At 37.5% G+C, this 17,440-nt stretch overlaps 1 protein-coding gene across 6 annotated transcripts in view; it reads right to left on the bottom strand.

Annotated features, from left to right (window-relative positions):
• The window catches only part of rbms3 (RNA binding motif, single stranded interacting protein), a 453,566-nt gene that overhangs the window by 204,537 nt on the left and 231,589 nt on the right, over positions 1–17,440 (bottom strand). For all 6 annotated transcript variants that reach the window (XM_047383175.1, XM_047383169.1, XM_047383170.1 and 3 more), the window contains one exon: positions 966–1,057. In XM_047383175.1, the coding sequence (XP_047239131.1) occupies positions 966–1,057 (92 nt within the window). The remainder of the gene's footprint in view (positions 1–965; positions 1,058–17,440) is intronic.

The following is a 17,440-nucleotide window of genomic DNA, read 5'->3' as shown; positions in this document are numbered from 1 at the left end:
CCTGTCTCACACACAGTATCAGGAAGATAAACAGGTGTGCAAACTCCAGTCACCTTTAAATAAGTCACAGAAAGGCACTTAAATGCAGCTAACAGCCCACATTAAAAAAGCTTTTTTGTATTTCATTTTGTCATAAAACTGCAACATGCTGTGGAAAATTACACCCAATAAATGTGTTCATGGTCTAAAGCAGAATGTTTGTGGGAGCCTTTCAGATCCATCCCAAACTATTAAGTGTGTTAAATGTGCAAAAATAAAGCTTTGGTAGGAAATGGAGTTGGAGACATTAATAGGCATGTGTTGGTTACCGGTCTCAAGATAAGATAAAACCGCTTAAAGTTTTCATCCTGTTTCACAGTTTAAAGTTCTTTTAAGGAAATACATGAGAAAACACTGGCATGATCAAAGTTTTCTCCTCTTATATTGTACATTATGTTTTTTAAGTGTAACTGCACACTGCTGGTCAGCTGGCAGAAATAAAGCTACTACACTTTTCCCTTGCAAAGACAAATTCAGCTGTTTTGAAATATTTCCACTCATGAAAACTATAGAAGGTAATGGCGTGAAAACTCAGTAAGCTATGAGTGGCATGCCTGTAAATCAGGAGCAGAGTTCTGCACAGGTCAATGAGAAAGGTGAATGGATAAGTTCTTCCCATAATAGTTGCTTGTTATGCAAAACTACAACACACTAAACAACAAAGATAACAGAAGATGCAAATTTAGAGCAGGTTTTGACAAACTGGACATTTCAATTATTTTGAAAGCCTGAAATTGAGATGACTGTATTAACGAATTGTTATGACTTTTTAAGACCCTTCAGTTTTAAACAACAGCAGTTAGATCATGTTAGACATTTTTGTTTTACATGTTTGTGTAAATACAGTAAAACTGTGAAATCTCTCCTCAAATTAAAATGCGAGAACCTCATGCCGACCCATGCTTACACGGTAAGACCTTCCTTACCTTGGCCATTTGGGCTTGCACCCCAGTGGCTTTGAGAGACGACACTGCCTTCTGTGCTGCAGCTGGACTGTCAAAATCCACAAAGCCATAACCTTTAAAAACAAGAAAAAGGACAAAGAAACAAGAAATAATAAACATTAGTTAGAAAAAAATGAGTTCAGATGACTAACAAGGAGAATGACAGACACTTGGTAATTGTAGCAGTAATAGGTTGGTAACATGACTACAGAGGCTGCCAGTTTTCATATCTAGTGAACACTACATTGTTTGATAATTAGCGACACTGACGTTCATAGGGGGATGCTATGCATCTTAATTAGTAGCATGGATGAGCGATTTAGTAATAACAAATCTCGGCACCCTGCCCACCTCTACCTCCACACACTCTAATCCAGTAATTCACACAAAGTTACACACAGTTTGAGCAAACACCCATAAATAAAGGCGCACGGAGTAGCTGTTTGTACCAGGCTGTGGTTTCATGACAGCTCATATGCATTCATTTCAATTAAGGTAATGATTATTTCTGAAAACTCCATGATTTAAAAACACTGATTAAAAAATATTGCAGATACTTGCATATTCATAAGAGGCGTTCATTAATTCTTAAAACTCCACTTTTCTCTTGTTTGGCCTTTTGATTTTTGGAGATTGAAGCTGGCACGTTCCTCAATGGCCAGCATATTAACTCAACCCCTTTTCACAGCCTCCATAATCCTCTCCCCGGTAACAAATCTCCCAAAGTTTGACACATACGAGAGCTGTTGCCATTTCTCTGTCTCTCTCTCTCTCTCTCACACATCCTCATAAAGACACACTTTATAAATTTCCCAGAATTTAACCTTGCTGTTCATCTTCTTACCGCCTTCTTCTATCCATCTTTTTCTCCAAACACTTTCCCTCCATGTCTGTCTGTCTTTCATATTTTTGTCGACATTAACAGTCACCAGCCCCCATCTGGAAATTCATCAAAGCAGGGAAGCAGGGGGGGAATGAAATCTGTGACTGTGATTTATGAGTTATTGTGATCCCGACGTTCTGCGGGATGTATCGGAGACAGGGGGTCGCGTCTGTGTTAATTAAAATTTGGTGGCGGATTAAAAGAAGTCAATGGTGCCCTCTGATCCACTGTTTCAGGAGGAAAGTGTAATTAGAAGAGGATAATAGCTGCAAACGTTTAGGTACGCATGAAACCCTCCTTTCATCCTGTCATACATGTGGACAGTTTATACAAACAATGAGGATGTTACTTTCTCCTTTGTACTGCGGTGGAGCAGAGGGGTCATTTTCTTGTTGGATAGCGGTTAGGGAGAGCAGGGTAATGTGAAAATCATAACCTGTGGTGGAAGATAAATTGGGCGGAAGGACTGATTAATGGCCAGCTGTTAGAGTGGCCCTGGGAAGAGTGGCTCTTTAATTGTGGAAATATGAAGAGCCAGAGTAATATGTCCTGATTTAAGGAGGCACTCTACGAAATAACAGATTTCTTTTTTTTTTTTAAAAAGGTAATTTTTTGTCAAGGATTATTTTCTAATTACACAGTGCATTCAACCATTCTGTTACACTAAATAACAAGCACAATCAGTGTATAGAAAATTAAAATATAGGACAGTGACAGATTTGGCTACATGCTGAAAACAAAACATCCATCATGCATTTGGTGATATGTACACTTAAAGATAGATTTTTCCCTCCTTTGGGCTGAACATGACTCATTCTGAAACATCTCAAATCAAATGGATGTTAAATATTTACTGTGCTCAAATGGTAAAAATACAGTGAAACATTATTGGGATTTTATTTGACCGACCAACATTAATTGTATGGTGTATAATGGTGTACAATTATGAAGTGTAACAAAAACGATACTTTGTTGCCAAAATGTTTAACAAATAAAAAACGAAAACGTTTGGCATGACTCCATACTTTGAAGGACCACCTTTTACTGCAATTGTAGCTTTAGGTTTTGTAGGGGATGTCTCGACTTGCACATTCAGAATGGGCCACTTTAGCACATGAACATATAATTTAGCACATGAATATTTTGATTTGAATCATTCTCTGTAAAATGGATGCATGTTAATGGTCACTGTCCTGCTGGAAGGTAAACCTCTGCACCACTAATGTTTTTTACAGCCTCTAACTGTTTTTTTGCTGGGATTTTTCTGTACTTAGCTACATCCATCTTCCTATGAATTTTGACCAGCTTCTCTGTTGTTGCTGAAGAAAAGTATGCTTACAGGATGATGCTGCCACAACCATGTTTCACCACAGGTGCAGTAGGTTGTGTTCAGGGTGAAGTGATGTGAAGTGTTAGTTTTCCTCCATATAAAACATTTTGCATGGCTAAAAAAACTTTATTTTGGTTTCATCTGACCAGATTACCTTCTTCTGCATTTGCTGTGTCCATTACATGGCTGCTGACAAAATGGAATGGGACTTCCTATGGATCTCTGCAGCTCCTTCAAGGACTGGCCAATTCTGTGATCAATGCTATCCTTGCTTGAACTGTTAGTTTAGGTGGACCTCCATCTGTTGGTAAATTCACAGTTGTGCCATACTCTCCTTATTTTGGGGTGATGGATTGGCCAGTGTTGAGATAAATAGTTTTATACCCTAACCCTCGTATAAACGTCTTCACAACTTTATCCATATTCTGTTATGTGTGTTCCGTGTTCTTTATAATACTGTTTGTTCACCAATATTCTCCAATAAAACCTCAGAGGCTTTCACATGAAAGCTGTATAGATTAAATTCCACTCAGGTGGACTCTATTCACTTAAAAGGTGAGTCTAGAGGGTAGCTGGTTGAATTGGGTTTTATTTTAGGGTGTCCGAGTATCTGGGATAGAACACATATATACAGCAAACTTTCAGCCTTTTATGTTTAGAAAGTTTAAAAATCCTGAACCATTTTTTTCCACTTCATAGTTATGCACTCCTTTGACAGATTAACCTGAAAAACGAAAGGTTAAAATATGCCGGGGAGCAAAATAAAATCAAAAAATAAAGAGTGGCCGTGAAACTGTCAAAGACCAGCTGCGTAGAACAGGCAAAATAGCACACACGACAAAATAATTTATATCAAAAGCTGACGACTAACCATAATTTCAGACATCCTAATATTTTTATGTCTATATGTTGTGGATCTATTGAAAGTGTATAACATGGTTTCTTACTAGCACTCTAAAAAATCTGCATGAATTCAACCAGATGCATTTGCTTTAAGCTAAACTTAAAACACTTAGTTTCAGGTTGGATAGTGAGCTTTACCCAAGCTCTCCTAAGCATCATTTTTTTAGTATGACATCTTGACTGTAGCATCCTTCATGTAATATCTGCTTGGTTGTAAAAACATTCAGAGGTAACTTAATCTTAATTTTCTGGAAGCACAGACAACTTATATCTGGTGAACAATTTCTCCTTTAATTAAACTTTCATGTTTAAAAAGTTACTTTAATGCTGATGAGGTGATGACAGATTTAAAATATCCTCCAACACTGGCATAGCATTTGAAGGTACATGCTGCCACTATACTATTGCATATTTTCAACAAACAGAAAATCTGTATGACTATATGCTCATTCTTTCCACTAATAACAAAATTTAGGTCTTTTTAATTTGGCTGAGGTGACAATATATATAAAAGGTCAATTTCCCTTTAGTTCCACTCATTAGAGCATTTTAACTCCGCATTTAGGGGAAGCACGTAATGTAACTGAGGCCCCTCTGGGAAATGATTCACTTTAATAATCAGAATATTCCAATGGTGAACACTTGAAGCTGCTGATTACAAATTTAATATTCACCCATTACCACCTGGAGTGCACTTATCAAACTTTAAACAGATTGAGGATTTTAGAAATGCTGACCCATATTCTGAGAGGTGGGAGGAGAGAGAAGGAGTAAAGGAAGAGAGCAGAAAGAAAGAGAATAAAAGTACAGAAGGTAGGTTGAAAGAGGAAGGAGGTTTTCTGGGGTAAGCTTAAGAAACTGAACTGACTGTGAACTGGCAGAAGAAATAGATCCAGTTTGTTCCTTTGTTTGTAGTTATTCTGGCTGATTTGTGCATTATGACTCCATGATCTGTAATGTTTGACCTATACCAGGATAAAACCATTAAAGTTTTAAACTATGGAAAAAGACATGGAGACTCAAAAGGCTTAAATTGTGCTTTTATCAGGCAGAATAGTAGTCATCATCATTGGTTACTCTGAACTAATCTGCGATTATTCTGACACACCCAAAGAATTTCAGAGGAAAGCTTAAAGTATAATATTTCTATTAGTATTGCATATTAAATCTTTATACTATTCAGATTAAGGATTAAGGTTAAAATTTAATTTTGTTTTCTTTTCTTTGATTGTTTAATGTAGAGAGACAAAATAACCTAAAATAAAATATATATATTCATCATTTTAAATGTTGCAAAGAAATGTGTATTGTTTTGGGGATGTAATTAGATTTTCCACTAACTTGTCCTTTTTAAAACCTGATAAAAACCTTTAGGTGTATCAAAGCCTGGGATTTATTGAGGTTATACTCTCATCATGACTATACTGAAGACAACGGAAGACATTTTAGGGCTTTTAGAGAATTTACGCCTAGTATTCCTGGGACAAGCGTTATGGTAGATGACTGACATTTTCATTTACTAGCTTTGTTGTCCATCAGCGTAAGTCTTACATTTTTATTATCAGTAAAATCTTACTACTGATGAAGTCAGATACCCAAACACAGGTAAATTGGATTATCCAAAGATTTAGACTGTACAATTAAGAACAAAACGAGTAAAGCAAAGCTATAAACTAAAAATGCAAATATAAATTGCTAATATTTAGTAGAGGCACGTTTTTGGCTTTCCTAAAACAGGGTGAAATTTGTTATTTAAAAATAAAATAATTTGTGAATCTGTTTATAACTCATCAAAATTAAAGATTTGGTTCAGATCTTGAATTTTCATTGTGTGAAAAGGAAATAAATGTAATATTAAGATACAATTAACACTTCGCCTCACCTTTGCAAGAACATGTGCTTCACTGCATGTGGCTTTTTTAGCATTTTGTTTCACATCAAGATAATAAAAACTAATTCAAGATTTCTGAGCCTACTGTAAGTGGGGTAGCACAACACGGAAGGATTTAAATAAAATCATAGTTTATTGTCATTATATTATCAAAACCGAGCATTAGATGTTTTGGACACAATAACGTATTTATATTTCCAAATATTGTATGAAAAAAAAAATCCTGAAATGACTAATTAATTGAAATTCAGTTTTTACTTAGTCTATAAGGCAAAGCAGAAAGAATGACATTCCTCGGCTATTCTCTATTTTTTTTTTGCAGACTTGCCATGAATGCTTTGAACGGGATCCAGAATACCTGCCTGAGACAGTGAGGAAGAAGCTGCAACATGGCTGCATTGAGTATGCACCTGGGCTATGTCATTTTGATACATGAAAAGAGCCCGGATGTACCAGTTACATTTTGGAAAATATCCAGAAGGACACCTCATAACTTTCCCACTTCACTCTTAAAGGACTTCTGGCATTTGTTTTGTCTCAAATATACAACTTGTCGAGAAATTATCTCCATGGCCAAATAATTTGTTTTTCTTTTATCTACAATGGCCCTAATGCGCCATCCTAGAATGCAGACTAAATGCCATTAGGGGCATAATAATCTTGGAAGACCTTTTTGGTTCAGACTTAGAATCTTTGGAAACTACAAAAAGCTACAGGCAGAGGTGAGAAATTCAAAGTTTCTGTGAAATGGTACTAGTTTTTTAAATATTTAAATAGTCTGCAGCAAGTATGTTTGTGGCCACATAAACTCTTACTGACACTTGATGAGTGACCTAGCTCAAGAAAAAGTCAATAACATTGTTAAAAAGCAGTACGGTCAAAAAGCAATGTTATACATTTGAGAAAGAAGCACAACTTTACCAAGACGCATGCAGATGATGTCAGGAAAAGGGTTTCTCAACCTAAGCCAATGTTGCACAGCTTCTGTATTCAATAAGTCTACTCCAAAGTTGCAATCTCAAGTGGGATGCAGAGGGCAATGTGTTGCTTTGAAGCCTGTCCACAGACACAAACATCCAATCGATAGCTGTCACTTAAAAGCAGCTCAAAGTGACGGACTACATGCGTGGCTGCTGATATTATTGTGTAGTTGCACACTAATATGCACACAGCATTGCTGAAGGACACGTGCACACAGGGAGAATGACACCACCACACACTCTCTCACAGACACACAAACAGAGCATAATGTGCAGACCCACAGACAGTCTGAGAGGAATAAAGAAAACATGAGGTGCCATATCATATTTCCTGGCTTGGCTCTAACTGGTAACCTGTCAAGATAAAAGGACAATCTTCAATCAGTTACTACATGACAGTGCTATACTACCATTGCCTTTACACTCTGTTCTGTGGATGTGCTTGTGTGTACAGGAGGCAGCGTTCTCCCTAACACACCCCCTTTAGGAAGGAGGAGTAGCATAGGGGATGTCACCTCACACTACGCACACACTCAGCGGGGAGTTGAGATAAGGGACTCATTACAGGAAAAATCGACATATCAATCGACGTTGCATCATTCATACATTCACCATCAAATTATGCTAATCCTAATTACTTCTGGGGAAATTACTATTCTTTATCAGCTAATAGTCAGGATTGTTTGGGGCTTCCTGCCTACAACACTCACTATTATTCTTCCCAATATATCAATTTTTCACATTCTCATATTCAGCACTAATGATCCTATTTTACACCCCATACAATAGAATAATAATGCCCTAAGCATGAATGATGAATCAATGTCAAGTTATAGAGCCTTGCAATGGCGTGCCAGGCAAGTGTTAATGTCTTTGTGAACCATAAAGTGAGTTCTGAAGTAGCTGTTGCATGTGGATTATTAATTTCTTAGGTTACATGTATGCACATAACTCAAACGCTTTATGGACTAGAAATATGGTTAGAGGTGGAAACTCATTGGCCATTCAGATGAAAAATACGCATAAAAATGCAGGAACGTAGTTCATCATGTTTTATGCACAAGTGTGTTTTGCTAAAAGCTGCTTCTGCTTAAATATGTCTAATTGTGAACACAATTTATATGAACACAGTCAAGCAACATATTATTCACGCTGGTTGAAGACTTAAGTTTAAAGTTTTTGGTTTTTTTTTAGATTTCGATTTTAAAATCTAAATCTGTCCGGGTTATAATCAGTTTTGGAATTAACTGTAAATAAAATTTATACTTCTATATTAGATATAAGGCAATAGGATAATATAATTAGACAGCATTAGAAAATTAGTTAATGCTAGCATATCAGCTAACACTAGTTTGTTTTAGCAATTATGCTTTACATATTAGGTAACATAATGGTAGTTTGTAAAAAAATAACTACAATAGTTGAATACAAGACCTAACTAATTAAACTATTAAAAGCACACTGAAAAAAATCCCTTTAGTTGTATTTTAAAATAAATGAAAGATTAAAGGTATATGCCAACATGATAAAGCTAACATGTTAAGATAATATAAAGGTCAAATATAGCTTTATTAATTTCAGTTGACATAGCAGCAAAATGAGTAGCAACAAGATAAAACTATATAAAATCAGGAATAGTCTCTTTCTGTTTTGTGCTGTGGTATTGTGGAGCCTGATGGTATAAATGAGGGTCCAAAGCGCTTAGAGGCTCATGGCTGGTGAGTCTATGGCTGAAGGAGTTCCTAAGCCAGCATAAAGAGGATGAGAGGGGTTGTCCATGATGGCCTTTAGCTTCCCTCTCATCCTCTTCTCAGCCTCCACACAGTCCAGTTCCATCCCCATCACCGAGCTGGACTTCCTCACCAGTTTGTTGGCATCACAAGACCCAATGCCAACCAGTCCAGTTTATTATTGAGTTGCACTCTCAGGTACTTATAAGTGTCCACCATCTTACCTAATATTAGCTAATATCATAGCAAGACGTATTTCAAAGAAATTGATCAAAATTGTTAACAGAAATTTAAAAGAAAAGGGTAAAAGAAATAAAACATTTAATCATCGATGTCTTTTGACTGATTTAAAGTTTAAAAGGAGTCTCCAGGTGAAATTATCAGAAAATGCTTAGCTTTCAAAAAGTCCAAAGATTTTGAATTATAAGTAAGATTTTCTATTCATTCCCTGTGGTAAAGTTAAGAGTTAAGATAAGAGTTACACATATGTGAAGTCCCAACCATAATGTCTTAAGACTTAAACATTTGGATGTAAAAGTAAAACTAATAGACCTAATTATCAGGGCTGACCCTATACAACATATTCAGAATCAGAATCAGAAAAGCTTTATTGCCAAGTACGTTTTTGGACATACAAGGAATTTGTTTTGGCGTAGTCGGTGCAATACAGTACAAATTAAACAGTATAAACATATCTACAATATAATATAAATATATGTGCACAGTTTTAAGTGAGTGAGAGTAAATGTAAGATGCAAGAGCAGTACAACAGTGCAGGTGATATGTTTATCTTGGTTTGGTAATTAATTTACTAATGCATTCGGTAATACATTTGTTTCATAGAAGCGTTTTGTCTATTTGGAGTTGTGACGGGTCTCTCTGCCTTGCAGGGTGGGTGGGTGTTGGATTTTGGGGGGCTGTGGTAAGCTATACAAACACTGAGGCAGAGAAAGGTGGTTTTATAAAAGCGAAAAAGGCATTCATGACTAACTGTGGCCAAGCCAAGACCGCCTTGGTCACACTCCAAACCCAAAGGAGAGCATTCTGACTGGAACTGCATTCTTCTGTCCTTCATTTATTCCGCACCACCAGCAGCTGAGTTGGGATAAATTCTGTGGCTACTAAACCATGTGTATTTGTGGAGTGGGTGTAAACGCTTGTGTGTGACCTTCACATTCCTAATGCTCTCGTGTGTACATGTGTAGGTACATGAGTAAACAAAAGAAGATGATAGATTTATCTTTCTGTTGCAGCATCCCACAGAGAATCATCTGCATTGCAAATAGCTCCTCCACCATATGTATTTAAAACCTCTGACCACATCACTGTCAACAGCGCAGTAACACTGCAGAGAAGTGACACACTTCTCTGCAGTAGTAGAGGGATTGACACAGGCCGATCCCTCTACCACCAGACTGCAGCTCAATGGTCCAACTAAAATAGACAGCTTTGCTTCCATCTGAAATTTAAACGTAGCTCCACATCCATGTAAAGCTTGTGCAGCCTCACAAATTGGAAGGCACTCATTTTCTTGTTCAATGTCCAAATTCTACCTTTCTTATGCTTGTTGAGAAAACATATTTGTTGTAAACTCAATGAAGACCATGTATTTTACACACTGGTGACAAGATAGCAGCAGAGGCAATTAACTCATTAATCTTCCAATGGATTTATAGCTAAAGCAGACATCTAGGCCTAAAGCAGCCAGCTTATTGGCTATATTCTATTTATTGTCATTTTCTCTTGCAGGTGTAGGGGTGTCCTTGTCAGGAAGCCGCAGTCATGATCTGCAGAGGGCAGAGAGCCAGGGCTTAGGGCCAAGGAGGCCACTGGCAGCTCATTGAGACGATGACAAACTGAGCACATGGTTGAAAAACAGTTATTCCTCATCCAATATCTGTGCAAGCATCATAAATGAGATCTATGTGAGGCACCTAAATTCATGTACAAACAGGCATCAACACTGCCTGCACTTTAGGGATCAATGAAGGGATTTTAGATTAAATTAAAACTGATTCTAGAAACATATTTATATCATGCGATGATGAATCTAAAAGATTTGACCGTGTTTAGAGAGGAATGCACTGTGTAAACATAAAAATTGCAGTCCATATTTAAATATTCAAACACTGAATCAAATTAGTATGGGGACATAAATACAAAAATCATGTTCCCTTATCCATACACATAATTTTACTTGGGTGTGTAGACAGAAAACATTTCTCTATCATACACTGAGGGGGGTGAGCACATCAGGGGCTTCTAATTAGTTGATGACCCTGCTCTACCTCTCGAGCCACAGCCGCCTACAATCAATTAATTTAATAACGCAACTGGCTAAAAGACTCAGAAAGCATGACTTCTTTAATAATTAATGCTTGAGTTTATTTATGTAACAATGTTGCAGCTATACCCTGACCAGAAACAAGAAGGTCGTTTAGTGTAGTTCTGAAATACCTTAGGAGGTTTTTTCACCAAAAGCAATATGAGAGCAAAGTGCCGATTAGGTTTTCCAGAGGCAGGGCGCCAATTCAAAACATATTTTCCAATAGATGTTGATATTCCCTTAGTTGTATTTTGAGCCTTTTAAAGAGGATCACCGTGCTGAGAGAGTTTAACTACAGAAATTCCATAACTTATTTTAGTATCTTTGCAAACTGATGCCTTAGTATTTCCTGCATAATTTATACATTTAATCAACAGCAGATGTTGGTGAACTAATTTTTTTCCTGCAACTGCTGAGTGATCAGCAGTTACCAACAGGAGTTGCTCACACCTTTTCATGCAGGCACTCAGAAAGTTTGATTGGTTGTTGATCCCTATGAACTCCAGCTAATGATGAACACAGTTTTCTTCCCTGCAACTGTAGTATATGTAATTTGATCACCAGTTTTTCGGGTTAGTGGCGTTTACTCGCTGAGTGAACCAAGAAAAATTGCAAAGCTATTATAATGGAGGAAATGTTTGAGTAACATTTATTTTGACCACATTTTTTTGTTTTCATTTAATAGTAAACTGCAATAAATTGGCAGTTGTCTTTAGCATGTGACCACAGTGAAGTTTAGGGCAATACATGAATATTGGCAAAAAACACAAAGTAATTTGGTTTAGAGGTAGAGCAAGGAATTTTTACAAAATGATGTAGCTGGGCATTTAAGCTTTGTTTCTTTTTATCTTATTTGCAAACTATTTTAGATTAATTTACTTAGACGACTTTTAGTCAAACTTTACAATTTGCATCAAATAACAGTTTTCCCTCTTTGATGAACACACTGGTAAGAGATAATGAGAAGCATTTTCTTGCTCAGTCAGAATTACTTTCATCTGTTTCCTCCCTTCCCCTTATTGTTTCTCTTTTGTTCTGTCTTATTATCATTCCTTAATTAGCTCATATCTGTTCACACCCATTAGCTCCAGCATTGCACCATATGGCATTTAATACATTTTCAGATATAAATTTAACACAAGTTAAATGATTGTCTTCATTGAATGTGTTTGTATGAAGAGTTGCTTAAAGTTATAATTCCATCAATAGTGTGTTTATTGGAAAAAGTATCGATATAATCAGAGCTGCGTTATTACATATAAAATGAAGTCTTCTCTCTCTTAACCATTGAGTTACTGCCTATACATAAATCTGGTCGTCTCTTAGCTTGCTCACGTAATACAAAAGACCCTAATGTGTTCGGAGCAACATGTGAAGAGCACTCGAGGGAGATTTGAGATCTGAAGGGGGTTAATTATTTGTCAAGAACTTGTTAAATTGAGACCCGTGGCAAACACCCAAACACATACAGAAAGCCAGCCCACATTTATACAATATGCATTGACGTAAAAGTGCAAAAACATCTAGATGCCAACATACAAATCCATGCAACCACATAAGGACACATAACAGTCTATAGCTATCCAGTACACCTTTGCACACTCTTAGAACTGAATTTAAAATGCAACTGCATAGCTTCTCACTGATGGGAAAGTTCCACAGTATACATATTTCTACACAAAGAGCAGGTGCAGCTCTTCTTTCACACTCCTCTTTCACTTCACATATGAAGTGTCTTAAAATAACTTAATGGGAGATTGCTCACTTTTAGGCATGGAGCTATCTCCTGCAGCAGCATTTGATCCTCACTTCAGTGTCAGTTTAATAAACAACATTAACACCCAGTCCAGTACCAAGCTCAAAAGATGAGGTGACAAGTTAAATATCTGAACAAAGCCAGATCACTGCATTGGATCATGGAGAACATCTCCAAATAGAGGTTAACTTTAGAATCTGGACAAAGACAAATCATCCAATGAATTTAAATGAATACGCAGCTCATTTTTTAGGTCTTGCATCTGTTAGTCATTTATGAGAAACTGCTTTGCCGCCCACAGCTAGCCTTCCTATCCATTGGAGTTTTGATTTATGCCATCCTTAACTAATCAAGGGTATGATCATTAGTCAGGAGATGTGCAGCGGGTGAGAGATATGGCAGTTAAGTGGAAGATAGTATCTTCCATTGTGCTTCCCTTGCATTCTATATTTTAGGTCAAAGATAAGAAATGACTGTAAGTACACCTCCTCATCAGCAACCAGTGTCCGGCTAGGCATTTTGTGAGATCTGTTCAAGAATAAAATGTTGTACTGAGGGACTGGTTTTTCTCTAAATGCTCATCCCTAAGGATGAGGGTTTGTTGTAAAGTCAATACAACTTGACTCAACTGGCAGGGCTTCCTTAAACAACTTCTTAGTAAAGATGTTCCCAAGTCATTTTTTCCAAGTCAAGCCTTAAATACATGAAGCTGTGCTGAGATCTTGCATCTGATCACATCAAATGGATGCCATTCAGTCTCCAAAAAACACAGAATTGGTGTGGAGTTTAAATCCAAATAACTCTTTTCCAACCCTAATTTAACAGACAAACACTTACCATCTTCATCTTTTTCAGAAAATTTAACTCAAAATGTAAAAAATGTAATTACTGTAATAAAGTATTTTTAAAATATTAAAAAATAATGCATAATATTTACTCCATTTAAAATTAAAATATGCCTTCACTTTTATAGAAAGCTGGTGGAAATAGGTTAACACCAGTTGTGAATGACTCAAACAGAATGTTTTTAAAGAATTATAAGTACTGCAATAGATAGCGCCTCCTAAATCCTTTGTTCGTATTGTTCCCTCGTTTACTATATGTCACACTGAACATGGTTTAAACGCGTTTCTTCCTTTATTTTAAGGTGGAAGATTTACATAATTATTAAGAACCCATGAACTAAATCTGCATTTAAAACAAATGAGTGTTTCTTATTCAGGTTAAACAGTTAAAATTGTTCCAAGAATGCAACAAAATACAAGAAAAAAAGTGAAGGGTTATGTAATGAGTTAATGAAAAAGAATACTGCATTTCTTAATAAATGTATCAGGAAGTGCTGTAATTTTCAAGAGCTGGAACTTTCTTTGTAATGACACCACCTTAACAGCAAGTGAATAAAATTTTAACCTGAAATCAAATACACCTTTTCACAAAGAAAAAGCTGTGGCCTGTGACTTATTTTACACTGTGTGCAAAATTATTAGACAAGTGGGCATTTTATCCATCTCATCCTTTTTATTGCATATTTTCCAACTCCAAGCCGAATGAACTTGAATGCCTTTCTACATAACTGACAACAAATTAAATATTCCCGAACTTTGATATTATGTGAAAATTCTTGTTCTACACGATCTCACCTCACCTCAACCCCTACTTCAGACAAGATGAATTAGAAATCCATACACACAAACAGGAGAAAACCACACCGCATGTGAAAACAGTACAGGAAGTGGATAGGGTACAAAAGGTCATAGCTCAAGGAATGTGCTCCTCATAGCCAGGCTTCATCTATTTATGACAAGCTTGGCAATTCGGATATCTGCTTAGTGAATGGCCAGCTTGAACTTACAAGAATGGAGACACGGGGTGGGGGTGGTGCTAGGGCTGGACTATTTTGTGTATGCATGATTAGAAAATGTTAACAAAGGCTGTTGGTGTTATTCAGTAAGGTTCTGCAAGCTGAATCTGCCCAGATCAATGTGATTATCTCTCAGCTATTGCTAATTAGAGTCATTAATTCACAATGCAAGCAGGGAACCGCACACATTTTCTTTCCCTTTCTCCTTTGGCCGATCTCGCCTTTCTCTGGAATGGCTTTGAGAGTGCACAGGCACTTGGAAAAGGTCTGCGTGTTGGCCACACTTCAGTCGAGAATCTCATCAGCACATAATTCACTTTCAAAGGGCAGAGAGGGCAGCAAAAAGAATCCTTAATTGCGCCGGCACAGTGTCCAACATAGAAAAATGTTTATATCTTGGCCCTCTAATGAGAAACCAATAACAGATGCAAAAAGTATTCTCAACCGACCGACACCCACCATGAATACACATGGACATGACAATGAGAAACAGGCCGTTTTGGGGAACATCACCTCATTCATCAATAGCCCTCATGTTCCGAGTCATGCAATACTCTACTTACGCAACGATGCAGCAATAAATCTGGTTTTGCAAGTATTTCTCCATTAGATTGATCCCTGGGTGAGGGTAGGGGATTCTTCAAACTGTCAAGTTCATGACTGCCTTTTAAAGTACAGTACAGAGGCTGCATGTGCTGTCAAATAAGACCAAACTGGTTCAATATTCCTAAAGGAAATCAGCATGAAATTACATTTTGATTTAAATAAATCTAATTCTTTGTTATTATATTAATTCAAACATTAAAGTTTCATGACATACTGGTCAGAGTTTTACAGGTAGTCACCATGGGCATTTATATATTGTTTTGTAAATTTTTAACGATTCTGAGCTGTTTTTATCCATGGCTGCAACAGTTAGACAACATACAGGGGTTGGACAATGAAACTGAAACACCTGTCATTTTAGTGTGGGAGGTTTCATGGCTAAATTGGACCGGCCTGGTAGCCAGTCTTCATTGATTGCACATTGCACCAGTAAGAGCAGAGTGTGAAGGTTCAATTAGCAGGGTAAGAGCACAGTTTTGCTCAAAATATTGAAATGCACACATTATGGGTGACATACCAGAGTTCAAAAGAGGACAAATTGTTGGTGCACGTCTTGCTGGCGCATCTGTGACCAAGACAGCAAGTGTTTGTGATGTATCAAGAGCCACGGTATCCAGGGTAATGTCAGCATACCACCAAGAAGGACGAACCACATCCCACAGGATTAACTGTGGATGCAAGAGGAAGCTGTCTGAAAGGGATGTTCGGGTGCTAACCCGAATTGTATCCAAAAAACATAAAACCACGGCTGCCCAAATCACGGCAGAATTAAATGTGCACCTCAACTCTCCTGTTTCCACCAGAACTGTCCGTCAGGAGCTCCACATGGTCAATATACACGGCCGGGCTGCTATAGTCAAACCTTTGGTCACTCATGCCAATGCCAAACGTCGGTTTCAATGGTGCAAGGAGCGCAAATCTTGGGCTCTAGACAATGTGAAACATGTATTGTTCTCTGATGAGTCCACCTTTTGCTGTTTTCCCCACATCCAGGAGAGTTACGGTGTGGAGAAGCTCCAAAGAACCGTACCACCCAGACTGTTGCATGTCCAGAGTGAAGCATGGGGGTGGATCAGTGATGGTTTGGGCTGTCATATCATGGCATTCCCTTGGCCCAATACTTGTGCTAGATGGGCGCGCCACTGCCAAGGACTACCGAACCATTCTTGAGGACAATGTCCATCCAATGGTTCAAACATTGTATCCTGAAGGCGGTGCCGTGTATCAGGATGACAATGCACCAATACACACAGCAAGACTGGTGAAAGATTGGTTTGATGAACATGAAAGTGAAGTTGAACATCTCCCATGGCCTGCACAGTCACCAGATCTAAATATTATTGAGCCACTTTGGGGTGTTTTGGAGGAGCGAGTCAGGAAACGTTTTCCTCCACCAGTATCACGTAGTGACCTGGCCACTATCCTGCAAGAAGAATGGCTTAAAATCCATCTGACCACTGTGCAGGACTTGTATAACCAGGTGTTTCAGTTTCATTGTCCAACCCCTGTACATCTTCAATTATTTCAACATGCCAATTCGTTAATCGGGTTCACAACTCTGTTTTGATAACTTCTTTCAAAACATAAAAGCTCAAATATATACATACACCCCCACTGAATTTAGGATAACTGTCCCTTGGAAAGCTGTGCCTCATCCATTTTGTAGATTCTGTTGATACTCTTGGCATAGACCCAGCAATTAAATAGTTTATAATGCCCCTTTTCTACTAGTAACAACTCGGATTCAATTGACTGGACTCTGTATGGTTTTCCATTCCATTTTTAGTATCAACCTGCCTGGGGTTCCAATCAAGCTTAAAATACAACATCAGAAGACTGCCACTCACTGATTGGCTAGTGGGTGACATCACTGGTTGAGTTACGAGAGCGACTTCGTTGCAAGAATCAAAGCCACCATTTTTAATAACTTGCAACAGTAACTGAAGGTATTCCAAGCTTTAAGGAAATTGGCAATACTAAAAATCCAAACTCTGGTCCAAGAACAACTCAGGAGCTACAACAGCTCAACGCTATTAATAACTAAAAGCTGTTTTAAACACCAGAAACTGTCCATAGTGAAGTTTGACATAAACTGGATGACGACCAAAAAAAAAAAAAAAAAGAGTGTCTTGTCCGAAACCAACACCTCCATGCTTGATTTAAATTTCCAGCTGCCCAAAAGGACAAATGA

The sequence above is a fragment of the Girardinichthys multiradiatus genome, chromosome 13 (assembly GCF_021462225.1).
Source record: "Girardinichthys multiradiatus isolate DD_20200921_A chromosome 13, DD_fGirMul_XY1, whole genome shotgun sequence".
NCBI classification, from domain to species: domain Eukaryota; kingdom Metazoa; phylum Chordata; class Actinopteri; order Cyprinodontiformes; family Goodeidae; genus Girardinichthys; species Girardinichthys multiradiatus.
This window is presented reverse-complemented; position numbering and strand designations above follow the sequence as displayed.